This window comes from Chiloscyllium punctatum, chromosome 42 (genome assembly GCF_047496795.1).
Source record: "Chiloscyllium punctatum isolate Juve2018m chromosome 42, sChiPun1.3, whole genome shotgun sequence".
Lineage (NCBI taxonomy): Eukaryota > Metazoa > Chordata > Chondrichthyes > Orectolobiformes > Hemiscylliidae > Chiloscyllium > Chiloscyllium punctatum.
In genome coordinates, this window is record NC_092780.1 from 33,948,035 (window position 1) to 33,964,006 (window position 15,972).

The 15,972-nt window shown below is 39.0% G+C and overlaps 1 protein-coding gene across 8 annotated transcripts in view; it reads left to right on the top strand.

The window, feature by feature from the left end:
* Nucleotides 1–15,972, top strand: part of gpatch8 (G patch domain containing 8) — a 197,656-nt gene that overhangs the window by 102,524 nt on the left and 79,160 nt on the right. For all 8 annotated transcript variants that reach the window (XM_072561770.1, XM_072561775.1, XM_072561773.1 and 5 more), the window contains one exon: nt 198–284. In XM_072561770.1, coding sequence (XP_072417871.1) covers nt 198–284 — 87 coding nt within the window. The remainder of the gene's footprint in view (nt 1–197; nt 285–15,972) is intronic.

Below are 15,972 nucleotides of genomic sequence, written 5' to 3' on the forward strand. Positions count from 1 at the left end.
AAGCTAATTTAAATTGCAGTTAGGAATGCTTTGCAACATTTGGATAAGGTTAGATTACCTCTGAATTCTGTTTCACTCCATTTTTATTGTATGAATGGAGTGTTTCATTTTATTTTTGAGTATTGACTTTATTAAAACGTAAACATATGTTACAATGAAGCAAGGACTACAACCAATGCATTTTTCCCTTGTCATAGCTTGATTATGCAGATGATGCAACAGAACGGCGTCGTGTTATGGAAGTAGAGAAGCAGGACACTGAAGAACTCCGGCAAAAATATAAGGTAATAAGCAGACATTTTCAGATTATCTGCACTGCTGAAGTTCCCGTGTCTCCTTAGTCTATTCTCAATTTCATAAATTTAAAATGAGTTAGTAATGTATATATGGTAGAGAAAAGGACAAATTGAAAAAGACAATAAATAAATTGTCCTTTCAGTTGCTTTCCAATTGTCTTCTATCCTTTCAGGATATGTGTTGTTTTTATCAGTTCTGTTTGGTTTTTGAAATAAAACAGTTTTTGATTTTATTGATATTTGAAATGCTGAAGTTAATTTCTCAGTATTACACTCCTGGAAAATGGCTCTATAATTACCTAATATTCCTGTTTTTTGGATTGCTTGGATCTGCAATGTTTGAAGTTTGAAGTTTCCTGCAATGTTTGACGTTTGAAGTTTCCTTTTATTCTAAAAGTGAGTTTAGAAATTATGTTTTGATTTTCTGATTTGAGCCATTGGAGAAAAACAGTTTCTTAAATTAAAAGTTAGAAGTCACACGACACTGAGTTATAATCCAACTGGTTTATTTAAAATCACAAGCTCTCAGAGCACTGCTCCTTCCATCAAGTGAAATGGAGAAAAGCGTACAGACACAGAATGTATAGGTGGAGAGCTGTTTCTTAAAATAGGCCTCCAGAGCTTTCAGCCTCTCAGGTTCTTGATATTATTTGGCTAAACATAAATAGTGAAATCATCTTGTTTTCAATGTCGGAATGTGGGGTTTGTTGGCAAGAAAAATTCTTACTCCTTAGTTGCTCTTGAGAAATTGAGAGTCAGCAATGTTTCTGACTGCCATCAGTCTTTATGTTTAAGGGTCTACCACAGTGCTGTTAAATAAGGAGCTGCAGAGTTTTGGCCCAACAATTTATTTTTAATTCATTCAGAATATGAGAGGTCTAACCAGCACTCATTGCCCTTGAGAAATTGGTGATGATAGCTAATATAAGTTCAAGTTGTGATTTGATGAGGAACTTAGAAATGATAGTATTCTCATGCACTGCTACCCTGGGTAATAAATGCTGCAGCTTTAGGAGTTAGTTTTGGATCTGGAAATGATGGCTATTCATTTGATTTCTCTACCCCTCTGGAGTTTGGAGAAATGAATTGGCTGTGCTGTTAGTTTTCAACTGTTATTTATTCTTTCAAGGGAAATGAGTAGCACTGGCTACATCTGTATTTATTGATGGTGGTGAGTACTGTCTTGGAACTGCTACTATCCATGTGGTATAGGTACATCCACAACACTTTAAGAAGTGAATTCTAGAATTTTGACACAGGAAAGAATGGCAAAATCCAAGTTAGGATGGTGAGTGTCTTGGCAGGGAACTTGCAGGTCAGAAGTGGGGATGTTTGCTGATAATTGCACAATGTTCAGCACCATTCCTCGGGTATTGAAGCAGTGTGTGTTCAAATGCAACAAGATGTGGACAATATCCAGGCTTGGGCTGGCAAGTGGCAAGTAAAATTTGTGCCACACAAATGCCTGGCTATGACCATAATCAACAAGAGAGAATCTAATAACCCCACCTTTGCCTTCAATGGTGTTATGATAACTGAATCCCCCACTATCAACATCATTGAGTTCCTGGTCAATGATACACCCAATCAGACTCTCATTAATACAGTGGCAACAAGCGCAGGTCAGAGGCTAGGAATAGTATGGTGAGTAACTCCTCACCTGAATCCCAAAAGCCTGTCCACTGTTTAAAAGGCACAGGTCAGGAATATGATAGGGTACTTCCCACTTGCCTGGATGAGTGCAGTTCCAACAAGACTCAAGAAATTTGACACCAATCAAGATAAATTCACATCACATCCAGAAGCATTCATTCCCACCACCACTGACACTCAATAACAACAGTGTCTACTATCTACAAGAAGCACTGCAGAAATTCACCAAAGATCCTCAGATAGCACCTTTCAAACTCATGATCACTTCTGTCCAAAGAACAAAGGCAGCAATTACATGGGAACACCTCCACCTTCACCCTCTTGCTACTCACTCTCCTAATTTGGAAATATATCATTTCCCTTCACTGTTGCTATGTCAAAATCATGGAATTTCTTTCCTAAAGACATTGAGTTAATCCACAGCACGTGGACTGCAGCAGTTCAAAAAGGCAGCTCGCCACCACCTTCTGAAGGGTAGCTAGGCACAGGCAATAAATGCTGACCAGTCAGTGATGCCCACATGTTGCAACTGAATTCACAAAAAAAAAGTGGTGATGTTCCTTGCATCTGTTGCATATGTTGTTACAGTAGATTGTATACTGAAGAATCTCTGGTGGGTGACAGGGAAGGAATGTGTTGCAGATTTGAAAAAGCAAAACTCAGGAGGCTATTTGAATTCAGTGTGGAGTTCATATAGGCCCCATTTTCACTGTAGCTCGGGCCCTATCCAGCAGTGTGGGCGGTTACAAGCTTTCAGAGGGATTGTAAATGTTCCTGTAGATGGATACCTTTGTGGAACTATCATGTTATTTAAATGTATACATTAAAAACAAAACTACCCATGCATGAGAGAGTTGAAAATAAAGCCTCTTATAAGAGTTTCAAATGCTATCTGTAGCGATTGTAATGAGGTCAGCTGGGTGGACTTCAGAGAAGTCCCTGACTGGACCAGATTAAAGCACCAATCAGAGAGCCCCGAATGACAGACACCAACAAGAATGTCAGATATCTTGTTCACTTTCAGAAAGCTGAACAGTGTCAAGGACTTTCCACATGTAAATAAAGGGTGACTTGGTGACAGGATATCAGCCTTTGGAATTATTTCACGATCACTACAGCATTATTAACATTTGTCTACTTCGCATAATATGACATTATCACACTTGGAGGCTATAGATTCTCAGTTGGATTGACAGCTCAGATATTCAGAAGGAATCAGTATGTGGGGTTATGAACATAGATTTTTTGTAAAGCATTTCACACTTGCAGGATTTGTATGTTTGAAATTATTTGTTAAAATGGAGGGTTTAATGAATATTTAGATCATTATTTAATCTAAATGTGACTCCTGAGGTCTGTCCATTGGGTATTCTGGATGAGTTGGTATTGAGCATATACAGGCAAAGAGTGTGGGAATGGCCATGAATAGGCTTAAAGTTGGCATGAAAGCGTTATGGATCAATGGTGAATATGTGATGATGGATTTTGAGGCGTGTGAACTAAAGCATCTATACTTAACAAAAAAAGGATGAAGTCCCAGAGAACTGAGTTAGATCTTTTAAATAGTCTACCTCAGCACTCAACGTCTTTTGTGGCCACCTCTGATCCACATCTAGAGTAGGCAGGTATAACTACTGCTCCATGGAGTGGGTGTGGGGGTGAGTGAAGATGGGAAGGTGGGTGATGGCCTAGTAATATCACTGGACTGTTAATTGAGAGACTCCAGTAATGTTCTGGGGACTTGAGTTTGAAACCCACCATGCCAGGTGGTGGAACTTAAATTCCGTAAATGTATGGAATTAAACGATGATGATAATGAATCCATTGTCACTTCTCAAAAGCCCATCTGGCTTGTAAATGTCCTTTAGGGAAGGAAACTGCTATTTTTATCTGGTTTGACTTGCATGTGACCTCAGACACACAGCAATGTGGTTGACTCTTAACTGCCCTCTGCGCAGTTGGGGATGGGCAATAAAAACTGGCCCAGCCAGTGATGTCCACAACCTGTGAATGATTTTTTAAAATGTAAATAATGCAATTTGGGGCATGTTTTCCTTGTATTGGTGTGCAAAGTTCTCTGCCCTGTGAATGGCTGTTTTACAGGCGAAAGGAATTCTGGTATTAGCATTTTTTGATACACATTAATAGACCTTGATTTAGATAAACAGGATATAGTTTTGAAGATTGCAGATGATGCAAAGCCTTTCTGTAATAAACCATCAGGAAGTTAATAACAAACCTCAGATGCATAAAACTGTTGAAATGGACAGACACATGGCATATGAAATGTAATGTTGATGAGGTGAGAGTGAAGTGATACATTTTGCTTGGATGAATAAGAGTTTTGAGAAGATTTGTGGCTCAGGTTGAGGTTCTAGATGAACAGACAGAAAACTAGCCACCAGGATACATGAACATCAACTAGCCACAAAACGACATGACCCACTCTCACTAGTATCCTCACATACGGATGAGGAAGGACACCACTTCGACTGGGACAACGCATCCATCCTAGGACAAGCCAAACAAAGACACGCACAAGAATCCCTAGAAGCATGGCATTCCAACCGGAACGCTATCAACAAATAGATTGACTTGGATCCCATTTACCACCCCCTGAGGAAAAAAAAAGGAAATGACATCACCATAGGAAATGTCACAACTGAAAATGACATCACCAACCCAAGTAAACGCAAACATATAAATCAAAAACTGGCCAAACCATCGGTGCTTCATTCGGAGGTTCACTGATGATGTTACCTAGCATGGTGACGAAATGTTGGAAAACGAACCTTCCAGCTCAGCGAGCAAACCTGCATCCAGAATGAATAAGAGGTGATGTAACTAGTATAATTTTAATGGGTGCCTAAGAACAGAGATTCTCAGGGTATATGCGCCCAAATTGTTAAAGGAGTCAGAACCAGTTGACCATGCTGTTTCAAATAAAACATGAAATACCTCAGTCTATTTAGTGAGGCATAAAATACAGGAACAAGGATGTTATACATGATAAAGCATTTATTAGGCCTCAGTTGAAGCACAGTGCTCACTTTTGGACTCCATAGTTTGAGAAAGATGTCAAGACCTTGCAGATGAGATTTCTATTTTTTTATTCCTTCATGGGACATGAGCATTGCTGACAAGGCCTAACCAATGTCCTGTACAACTGCAACATGACCTCCCAACCCCTTTACTCAATGCACTAACCAATAAAGGCGAGCATACCAATGTTGTCTTCCCTATCCTATCTACCTATGACTCTCCTTTCAAGGAGCTATGAACCTGCAGTTCAAGGTCTTTATGTACTTTGCAGGTTTGAGCAAAGAACAAGAAGGTTTGACCGTATAAGGATGGTACTACAAATCAAGACAATTAGTTTTTTTTTAAAAGCATTCCTCCTTTGGGAACATGTCCAATCCATTCATCATTGTGACTATTTGATGTTTACAAAGTACTGCTTCCTTTGTGTTGCACTATATGACTGAATTCTTGATATGGGCCCGTATTCACAAGGAGCAAATGAAACACTACCAACCCAGTCTCAGGTTGCAGCACAGATGACCTTGGACATATTTTGCACGCCAGTACAGTAGAAGAGATTTTGAGAGAATGATAGCTGTAATAATACATGATTATTACTTCATGTTGCTCTATAACATATTTACGCATGTCTCCCAACAAAAATGTGAAGGTTTAGTCATCGAGATATACAGCATGGAAACAGACCCTTCGGTCCTACTTGTCCCTGCCGATCAGGTATCCCAACCCAATCTAGTCCCATCTGCCAGCACCCAGTCCATATTCCTCCAAACCCTTCCTGTTCATATACCCATTCAGATACCCTTTAAATGTTGCAATTGTACAAGCCTCTACCATTTCCTCTGGCAGCTCATTCCATACACATACCACCCTCTGTGTGAAAACGTTGCCCCTTAGGTCTCTTTTATATCTTTCCCCTCTCACACTAAAAACTATACCCTTTAGTTCTGGATTCCCCAACCCCAGGGAAGAGTCTTTGTTTATTTATCCAATCAATGCCTCTCACAATTTTATAAAACTCTGTAAGGTCACCCCTCAACCTCTGATGCTCCAGGGAAAACAGCTCCAGTTTATTCAACCTCTCCCTATAGGTCAAATCCTCCAATCCTGGCAAAATCCTTAAATCTTTTCTGAACCCTTTCAAGTTTCATAACAACCTTTCAATAGGAAGGAGACCAGAATTGCATGCTGATATTCCAAAAGTGACCAAACCAATGTCCTGTACAGCCGCAACATGACCTCCCAACTCCTGTACTCAATACTCTGACCAATAAAGGAAAGCATACCAAATGCCGCTTTCACTATCATACCTACCTGCGACTCCACTTTCAAGGAGTTATGAACCTGCACTCCAAGGTCTTTTTGTTCAGCAACACACTTGGCTTGATTTTTAACCAGCTGCTTGATTAATTTAGCAGAGGAAATTTGTGCTAGGGAAACCTATGCATTGATCAACAGGCAAGCAATATATGAAAATCAAATATTCTGGAAAAATTATGTTCAACTAAGAGGGCAGATATTTTACCACCAATCTTAACTAATGTATTTACAATATGCTGTTCAATGAAATTAATGTGTCCTAGTTTTGAGGGTACTTCATTATGATTGTGTATATTCTCTCAATTCAGATATTATGAATATTAAAACAGAAATCTCATAATTGTTCTGCTCTGATTTTGCAATAATCAAGACCACCTTTCATTTTTGCAGGCCGCACTTATTTTTTCTTTATTCTGCCAATTGACTAAATATTACAGCTGGCTTAACACACAAGTAAATTGAAAACTTGATTTCTCACAACTCTTACTTTCCTTTGGTGCGAGACACCAAAAATATTTATTTAAAAATCACAAATCATCATTTATGGATGGCATAAAAGTGAAGTCCTCACTTAATCTGTGTCTCAGCCTGTGTAAGAATAGGCTGACTTTTTATATAAGTTATTTGTTAGCCTTGTGGGACAGTGCAAAGCAGTTTAATTTTAAGATGGTTAAATAAAGATGATCTACCAGTTTGTGAACTGTTTGATATGCCACAGCCAGAAATCTAATTTTGTTTTGCTGTGTAATTTGTGCAGTCATAGTAGGTTGCATTTTACACTGTCAGTGCTGGTTGACCTTCCAGGAAGTTAAAGTGTCTGTCTTATGCAGAAATGTGATGTGATGAAAGGACATTTGTAAATGTGTATATTATTGTGCTGTGTTAAATTTTGATTGGAACTGTATGAATAATTCGCAGAGAGCTTCAGATCATTTGTCTCAGGCAGTGTTGCACTTAAATGTTACAAATAGTGTAAGTAAAAATGACATTCAACCAAAATATCACCCAGTTTTTGAAGCTCCTTTATTCCGAAATGTTAATTGTAGATGAGATGTCAGTGAATTATTTTGCATTTTCATTTAAAAGCTTTAATGTTAAGGAATACTGAAACTACTGGTAAATGGGAAGTCTTTTCAAATGTCATATAAATTGTTCCTTCTCAATTTATTTTTTGTGAAAACTGCAGAATTATCAGAGTACAGGCATAGAGGATGGGCATGTTAATGCATTACTTACATGAAAGAATTTGTAAAATATTAGTATGCAGTTTCCTTATGGAAAAAGATGGAAGTTAGAAAATTGTTCCTGTTTGGATTTTCAAAGTAAATAGATGAGAAATAGTGTAGATACATCTTGGAGTTCCAGCTGCACCTGGTTTTCAGTTTTAGGTAGGACTTTTTTTGTATACATTTGAGGTGTGTGAATTTTAATTTGATTGAGGACTGTCAATAGGAAGGAGCAGCTTGACTCTGGAAGCCAATTGCAACATTAAACCATTCCCAGGCAAGTATAAGTAATTATGTACATTCCATAATGCTATTTTTACACCAAACTCAAATACATAATGGTAAGTTTTCCTGTTTCTTTGCAAGTTTTAAGATTTTAGATTACTGTTAAAATCCAACAGTTAGGTCAGCATAGGCCTGGATACTTGGTTGGGCCTACTGTATTGGTTCCAGATTAAACCTTAACCCTCAAAGAGAGGTGAGAAGTGGGAATGACTTTTATACAATGGTTTGGCTAGAGGAAAACTTGGCCACAGTTTCAAATGGCAGTGTACTGAACCTCCTGAGAAACCAATCAAACAAAAAAAATGTTGTTGAAAATATAATTTGGATCAGGGTAGTGAACCAAAGAGCCTTTTCTACTATATTTTTGATTTTTTAAAATGTTCCTAAGAGATTGCTGTTGCAGTACAACTTCCTGTAAAGGTACACAACACTGAAGATCAATGCACAATTGTTGTAGTGCCAGGTCTCCATAGACTAATGGTTTTAAACCCAGATTGGAGAAGGCAGTTCCAGCAGTATTGAATGAAGGTGGAGGAGGTGATGCTCGGAAACATTTCATGGCTGATGATGGTAAAATGATGGTTGTAAAGGCGATCGAAATTAGCTGATTGCCTGGAGAGATTAAAAGTGCAAGTTACTATCTCATATTATCACCATAAGCATATGCATAAGATTCATTTGATATTGTATGTATTTTGAATATATTTTGGAGTATTATCAGTAAGTTATAGATAAGAGCACCAGTGTAACTAGTGTGAAGTCAGGGCTAGGCTAAGGTACATGCATCTGATGTTCCTGTAAAATTTGCCAATGGCAGATCTAATGTATAGCTAGAAACATGAAAAAGTACCTCGTAATTGAATGAAAGCCAACTTCAAAGTTCATTACAGCAACTAATCAAAAATTAAAATTGTAAAGGTTGATTTAATTAGTTTATGGGTGCATTTAGGTTAATCACTGCATCTCTGCTAGCCTTGACATTGGTTAGTACAATATAAATTTTGATCAGGTGATTCCCCATTTGTTTAACTTCAATAACTTCATGTTTTCACAATTAAGAATTCTGCCTTGTCTCATTCTCACGACTAATTAAAATAATTTGCAAAGAATCTGTTCCATTGTAGCGAAGTAGAAATTAGTGCTACTTTGGTATTAGTGCAGTATAAATGCAATTTCAGGCATGTTAAGACTAATAACCAGGTAACAAACCTTGTCTGTGACCCCTTCTGTATAGTGAATAAACCTCTAAATGTTTACTCACATACATGTATTTTCAAAGCCAAAAAATATAGTTCTGATCTATTATCGTTCTCAGCAAAGTGAACAAAATTATGTTGTGCTGCTGAGAAATGTACAATTAGAAAATGATGCGGTGCACAAAGAGGCTGTTCAGCTCCTTGTTTCTATGGTAAAGCTCTTTCCCTCTCCACAAAGCCCTACTAAGCTTTCTTCTTCAGTTATTTATCTAAGTTGTTTTTCAATGTTTTTAGTGATTATTATTTATTTGTGTTTTGCAGGTGGTTCAGGCCAGGTTACACTTGTTCTCAGCATGAACAAATAATCTGGGTCTTCTGGTAGTTGCTATTGATTTATGTCTTCTGTTTAATGACCCTTCTGCTACTAAAAACCATTTTCCCTTACTTACCCTAACAAAATTGTTCATGATTTTGAAGACCTCAATAAATAGTCATAACTTTCTCTGCTGTAAAGAGGATAGCCCAAATTTTTAGTCTTAACTAATAAGCCACACCTATGATACTGTTGTAGCATTTTTCATTCTGCACCTTCATAAGGAAGTGATGTTTCCCCCCACCCAACAACCAGCTGAGATCTTACCAGTGATTTGTAAAAAGTTAGAATAATTTCCTTGCTTTTGTATTCTCTGCCCCTGTTCTTAAAGCAATATTTTTCTGGCAGTCTCCTCAACTTGTTTTGCCCACTTCACAAATGTGTGGACAAACACAACCCAAACTCTTTATTTCTGCACCCTTTTTATGTAGGCATTCTCCTCATTCATCCTTCCTAAATGCAATACATTACATGTCTCTGCGTTAAGTTTCACCTGTATATTTCTGCTTGTTTCAACAGTCTGGTGCTCCTGGTGTTGCTTTATATTGTAATGAACCTAGCTGATGGTACTCCTGGAAAAGTCAGATTCAAGAGTGAAGTCTAGCCTGATAGCGCATATGTTTATTTATTTTGTTAATTAGTGTGATAATTACTCAGAATCATTCATATGAGGCTACAGGTTTTCTTTAACAACAGAACAAATGAAAAAACAACAAGTCAATCTAAATATCATAGAGAATTAGAATGTCTTCGTTAACACAGCAAAAAAAAACAAACTGTTTCTTGATACTATCCATTAGAGGCTTCAGTCCAGAAAGATTTTAGCCTTACTTGACCCTTTAGGGTTTTACTTAACTGACTATTGACAGTTTCTTTGCAAACAATGTATATTTCAGTGTGTCCAGGAAGCTTTTCTAACTCAGTATGTAGATTGTCCAACCAGAGGGGAGGCCATATTGGATTTGGTACTCTGTAATGAACCAGGATAAGTGATGGGCTTGTTAGTGGGTGAACATTTTGGTGATGGTAACCACAATTCTGTGACTTTCACCTTGGTTATGGAGAGAGATAGGTGCGCACAACAAGGTAGATTTTACAATTGGGGGAAGGGAAATTACGATGCTGTAAGACAGGATTTGATAGCATAAGTTTGGGAGCATAGGCTGTCAGGGAAGGATGTGGTGGAAATGTGGAACTTTTTCAAGGAGCAGATACGACATGTCCTTGATATGTATGTACCTATCAGGCAGGAAATAAATGGTCGTGTGAGGGAGCCTTGGTTGACGAGGGAGGTTGAATGTCTAGTAAAGAGGAAGAAGGAGGCTTACATAAGGTTGAGGAAACAGGGTTCAGACAGAGCAGTGGAGGGATACAGGATAGCCAGAAGGGACCTGAAGAAAGGGATTAGGAGAGCTAAGAGAGGGCATGAAAAATCCTTGGCGGATAGGATCAAGGATAACCCCAAGGCATTTTATGCGTATGTGAGAAACCTGAGAATGACAAGAACGAGGGTAGGTCCGATCAAGGACATTAGTTGGAGATTGTGTATTGAGTCGGAAGAGATAGGAGAGGTCTTGAACAAGTACTTCTCTTCAGTATTTATGAACAAGAGGGACCGTATTGTTGAAGAGGAGAGTGTGAAACGGACTGGTAAGCTTGAAGAGATACTTGTTAGGAAGGAAGATGTGTTGGACATTTTGAACAACTTGAGGATAGGCAAGTCCCCCGGGCCTGACGGGATATATCCTAGGATTATGTGGGAAGCAAGAGAGGAAATTGCAGTACCGTTGGCAATGATCTTCTCGTCCTCACTGTCAATGGGGGTGGTACCAGGGGACTGGAGAGTAGCGAATGTTGTGCTCCTGTTCAAAAAAGGGAATAGGGATAACCCTGGGAATTACAGGCCAGTTAGTCTTACTTCTGTGGTAGGCAAAGTAATGGAAAGGGTACTGAGGGATAGGATTTATGAGTATCTGGAAAGACACTGCTTGATTAGGGACAGCCAGCATGGATTTGTGAAGGGTAGGTCTTGCCTTACAAGTCTTATTGAATTCTTTGAGGAGGTGACCAAGCATGTGGATGAGGGTAGAGCAGTGGATGTAGTGTACATGGATTTTAGTAAGGCATTTGATAAGGTTCCCCATGGTAGGCTTATGCAGAAAGTCAGGAGGCATGGGATAGAGGGAAATTTGGCCAATTGGATAGAAAACTGTCTAACCGGTCGAAGTCAGAGAGTGGTGGTAGATGGTAAATATTCAGCCTGGAGCCCAGTTACAAGTGGAGTTCCGCAGGGATCAGTTCTGGGTCCTCTGCTGTTTGTAATTTTTATTAATGACTTGGATGAGGGAGTCGAAGGGTGGGTCAGTAAATTTGCAGATGATACGAAGATAGGTGGAGTTGTGGACAGTGAGGAGGGCATTTGTCGTTTGCAAAGGGACTTAGATATGATGCAGAGCTGGGCTGAGGAGTGGCAGATGGAGTTCAACCCTGCCAAGTGTGAGGTTGTCCATTTTGGAAGAACAAATAAGAATGCGGAATACAGGGTTAATGATAGGGTTCTTAGACAGGTGGAGGAGCAGAGGGATCTTGGGGTCTATGTTCATAGCTCTTTGAAAGTTGCCACTCAGGTGGATAGAGTTTGTAAGAAGGCCTATGGTGTATTATCGTTCATTAGCAGAAGGATTGAATTCAAGAGTCGTGAAGTGATGTTGCAGCTGTACAGGACTTTGGTTAGGCCACATTTGGAGTACTGTGTGCAGTTCTGGTCGCCTCACTTTAGGAAAGATGTGGAAGCTTTGGAGAGGGTGCAGAGAAGATTTACCAGGATGTTGCCTGGAATGGAGAATAGGTCGTACGAGGATAGGTTGAGAGTTCTCTGCCTGTTCTCGTTGGAACGGCGAAGGATGAGGGGTGACTTGATAGAGGTTTATAAGATGATCAGAGGAATAGATAGAGTAGACAGTCAGAAACTTTTTCCCCGGGTACAACAGAGTGTTACAAAGGGACATAAATTTAAGGTGAAGGGTGGAAGGTATAGGGGAGATGTCAGGGGTGGGTTCTTTACCCAGAGAGTGGTGGGGGCATGGAATGCGCTGCCCGTGGGAGTGGTAGAGTCAGAATCATTGGCAACCTTTAAGCGGCATTTGGATAGGTACATGGATGGGTGCTTAATCTAGGATAGAAGTTCGGCACAACATCGTGGGCCGAAGGGCCTGTTCTGTGCTGTATTGTTCTATGTTCTATGTTCTATAAGTCCTTTCAAAATCTGCATGAACTTTTCACCAATCTGAGAACCTAAGTTTTCTTTGTTCTAATAGTATGCAGATTTCTAACCAAACCCCCTCGATTTGGAAGTTTTACAGACTCTATCCTTCTGAGGTGACTGGTTCCTTGAATTGCCCTAAACCCCTTTAAGGAGAGAAGCTGCACTTGTTTTTGAAGTTAAACTTAATGTCTTCTGAGCTGAATTTTAAAAAAAAGGCTCAATTCTAGATTCTTCTGAATTAAAACACAGCTAATCATCTTATATGTTTAAACTATCTGTGATAAGCTCAACAGTAGAATCATCTTTACAATAACACTGTAGGGATCTGCGGTCACCTGCTTTCTGACCAAATGTTTGTTTTAAAACCCTGTTTTGGAAGTAAACTCTTAGTTTTTTTAAAAGAAAATCTTCACAAAAGTAACCAATAGACACTTGTCTTTCTTTTGAAATCCAAGTTCCAAAAATGGTAGTGACGGCACATGGAGCTAGGTCAGATTGGGATGTCTGATTGTCGCAGACAAGTTGGACTGAAGGGCCTGTTTCCATGCTGTGTGACTGTGTCTAAATTATGCAGCTTTCAACACACTGTCCTCCGCTGTCGAATTTTGTATCATCTGCATGTTTTGAAATAATGCTACATATCCAATTCATCTAATAATGTAACAAAAAGAGCAGCAATATGACTGTGCAACAATATACTCGTCAGAAAAGAATCGTTTTTCACTTTGTCTTGTGCATTTTGTATCCACAGTTCCACTATCCCTTTAATTCCATTGTACTGACATTATTATTATTTTGAAATAAATCCTGCTGTAACGTACAGCGTTCAGAATGAAAATGTTGAAAACGTGTTTCAAAACAGTGTTTTCCCTTTTGTATGTTCCTGAAATTCAGGTACAGTTCAAAGTGATGCATGTTAAAAGATGCAAGGAAAATAGAAATATGGGGAGGCTGGGAATGTTTATGGGTATTTGCATGTGGGGGTACAGAATGTAAGGAAGGTAGTTAGCCCATCTCTTCCTTGTCCATCTTCTACATTGTCCCCAAATGCAGTGGGTGGGTAAGGCATCAGCTAACCTTCTGCTCATTGTCAGTTAGGGGCTCAATAGGTCTATGAGTGGCAGATTAATAGCTGTTTCCAGTCCTATGCCATAAAATGAGCTGCTGGGGAAGGAAAAATGATGGTGAGCATGCTACTTCACCATGTCTGGTGAAAGGGAAAGGGAATGCTTCATTTTTGAGGTGGGGTTATGTGCCTTGCGATGACTGGGGGCATATCTCTCCAAGATGTCTACCCCTCCTCCTCAATGGCTGACAAAATGCAACCTCACATATCTCTTTTGCCCATCAAGGGTCCTGATTTCTACCTGACGAACAGTTCAAGTGTATCTCTTAAGTCTAATTGCAGTGATCTTAATGGGATTGTTCGGCAGCAGCAGCCAACTGATTAGATTAGATTAGGTTCCCTGCTGAGCTCCTGGGCTACTGGGACTATTCTGAGAAGGTGAGGACTGCAAATGCTGGAGATCAGAATTGAATGTGTGGTTCTGGAAAAGCGCAGCAGGTAAGGCAGCATCCCAGGAGCAGGAGCAGGGCTTATGCCCGAAACGTCGATTCACCTGCTCCTCAGATGCTGTCTAACCTGCTGTGCCTATCCAGCACCACTCAATTGCTGGGACTATTCACCTGTTTCTGATCAGATTAACCAAAAGAACTGTTTTTCCCCTGAGAGGCAGAAGCCCAACAATGACATTATCAAGGCCGTGCTCAACACATTTTTGCTGTGGGGCAGCCTTTTTTTAAATACAGTTGGTTAGCTCACAACTGACTTTTCTACAAGCAGGAAAGCTAAGCCAAATGCAACCCTTTCCCCATTTAAAATTCAGCACACAACTTAATTGGTCTATGTTTTGTGTTTTAACTATGTTTCATTGACATAGTCCTTTACTAGTACCATCCTGATTTCTCATTTTGCTCACCCACTTCCTGCTGTGAATGGTCTTGAGTTGTTTGCACAGTAGAGGAACAATCAACACTATCTTCACACGAGCTTGTCTTTTTTTAAAAAAAAGAAAATTCCATTAGGTGGTGCTGTATACACTATGCTCCTTTAAGTGAACAATTCTCTGCTGAAATCCATTGGTCTTTGTTATCGATAACTGTTTCATTTTTTAATGAGTTAATGTGGAGGGGGGAGGTGAATGTAAAATATTGAGCAGGTTGAGGGTAAAGCTAATACCATTTGTTTGCTGCAATGTACCAAACCTGTTAACCTTAAAAATTGAAATTTTCTTCCACAGGAAGTGCTATCATTTCTATTTTCTGTAGTTAGCATTACTTTCTGTTTACTGAACAAATCAACACAATTTTGGTATCTCACCTCTAGTAAATTTAGAACTACTTTCAGGCAAACATCAATGAAACTACTTTTGCTTGAAAAGATTCAAAATAATAGGCTGATCAAACCTTCTGGGATACAGTAATGCTCAAGTCTCAGGAATGAAAGCAAATACGTTAATTTTTCTTGCAGAGTTATCCGTAGGTACAACCATACAATTTAATGTGTATAGAATGTTATGGAATTAAGCAACATCGTTCATACTGCTTCACTGAAAGGTCTGGTGGCTAATTGGGAAGGTGAATGGTTATAATGCAAATAATAAGTTTCCACTTTGAAGCCACACAGGAGATGGGTAAATGGAGATGAAATTGCTGCAAATTGGTAAGTTTGATGGCAAATGGAATGAACGGAGCTTCTGTCATCTTTGCATTGCTGTAATTGTTCTAACACCAATCCAATAATATACAAATGTTGATGTGAAAGCTGACTTAATAATCAACTCTCAGTGCCTTATCAGTGTGGCCAGTGAAGTTAGATACAGACATAAAAACCATGATTGAGAGTAGATTCAGTTTTAAAGAAAAAACATTGAACAATGAGAACAACATTGTAACCAAGTTACGTTTGAGAAAATGCTGATGGATTTATTAGGAGCTGCTTATGTAAAAAGGTATCCTCACAGTAAATAGCTTTGAGACCATTAGTCCAAAATTAGATTCTGAAAGAAGATATTTTCTATAAAGTACTTCCATTGACCATTATGCTGGAAGGTAGAAAAAGCATTTTGGTATTTTTCTAATTAGTTTCCTTTTTGTAATTAGTGTTGCAGTATTTATTATAGTAGGATGAGAAAGTCCAGTGACGCAAAGACCTCTTGTCTAAGTAGCTAATTTTAAAAAAAATCTTTGAAATTGAGGTTTATTTTGTTAGTAGTTCCGTGTTTATTCGAATGCAATAGAAGTGGCAAGAGCTTTTAGA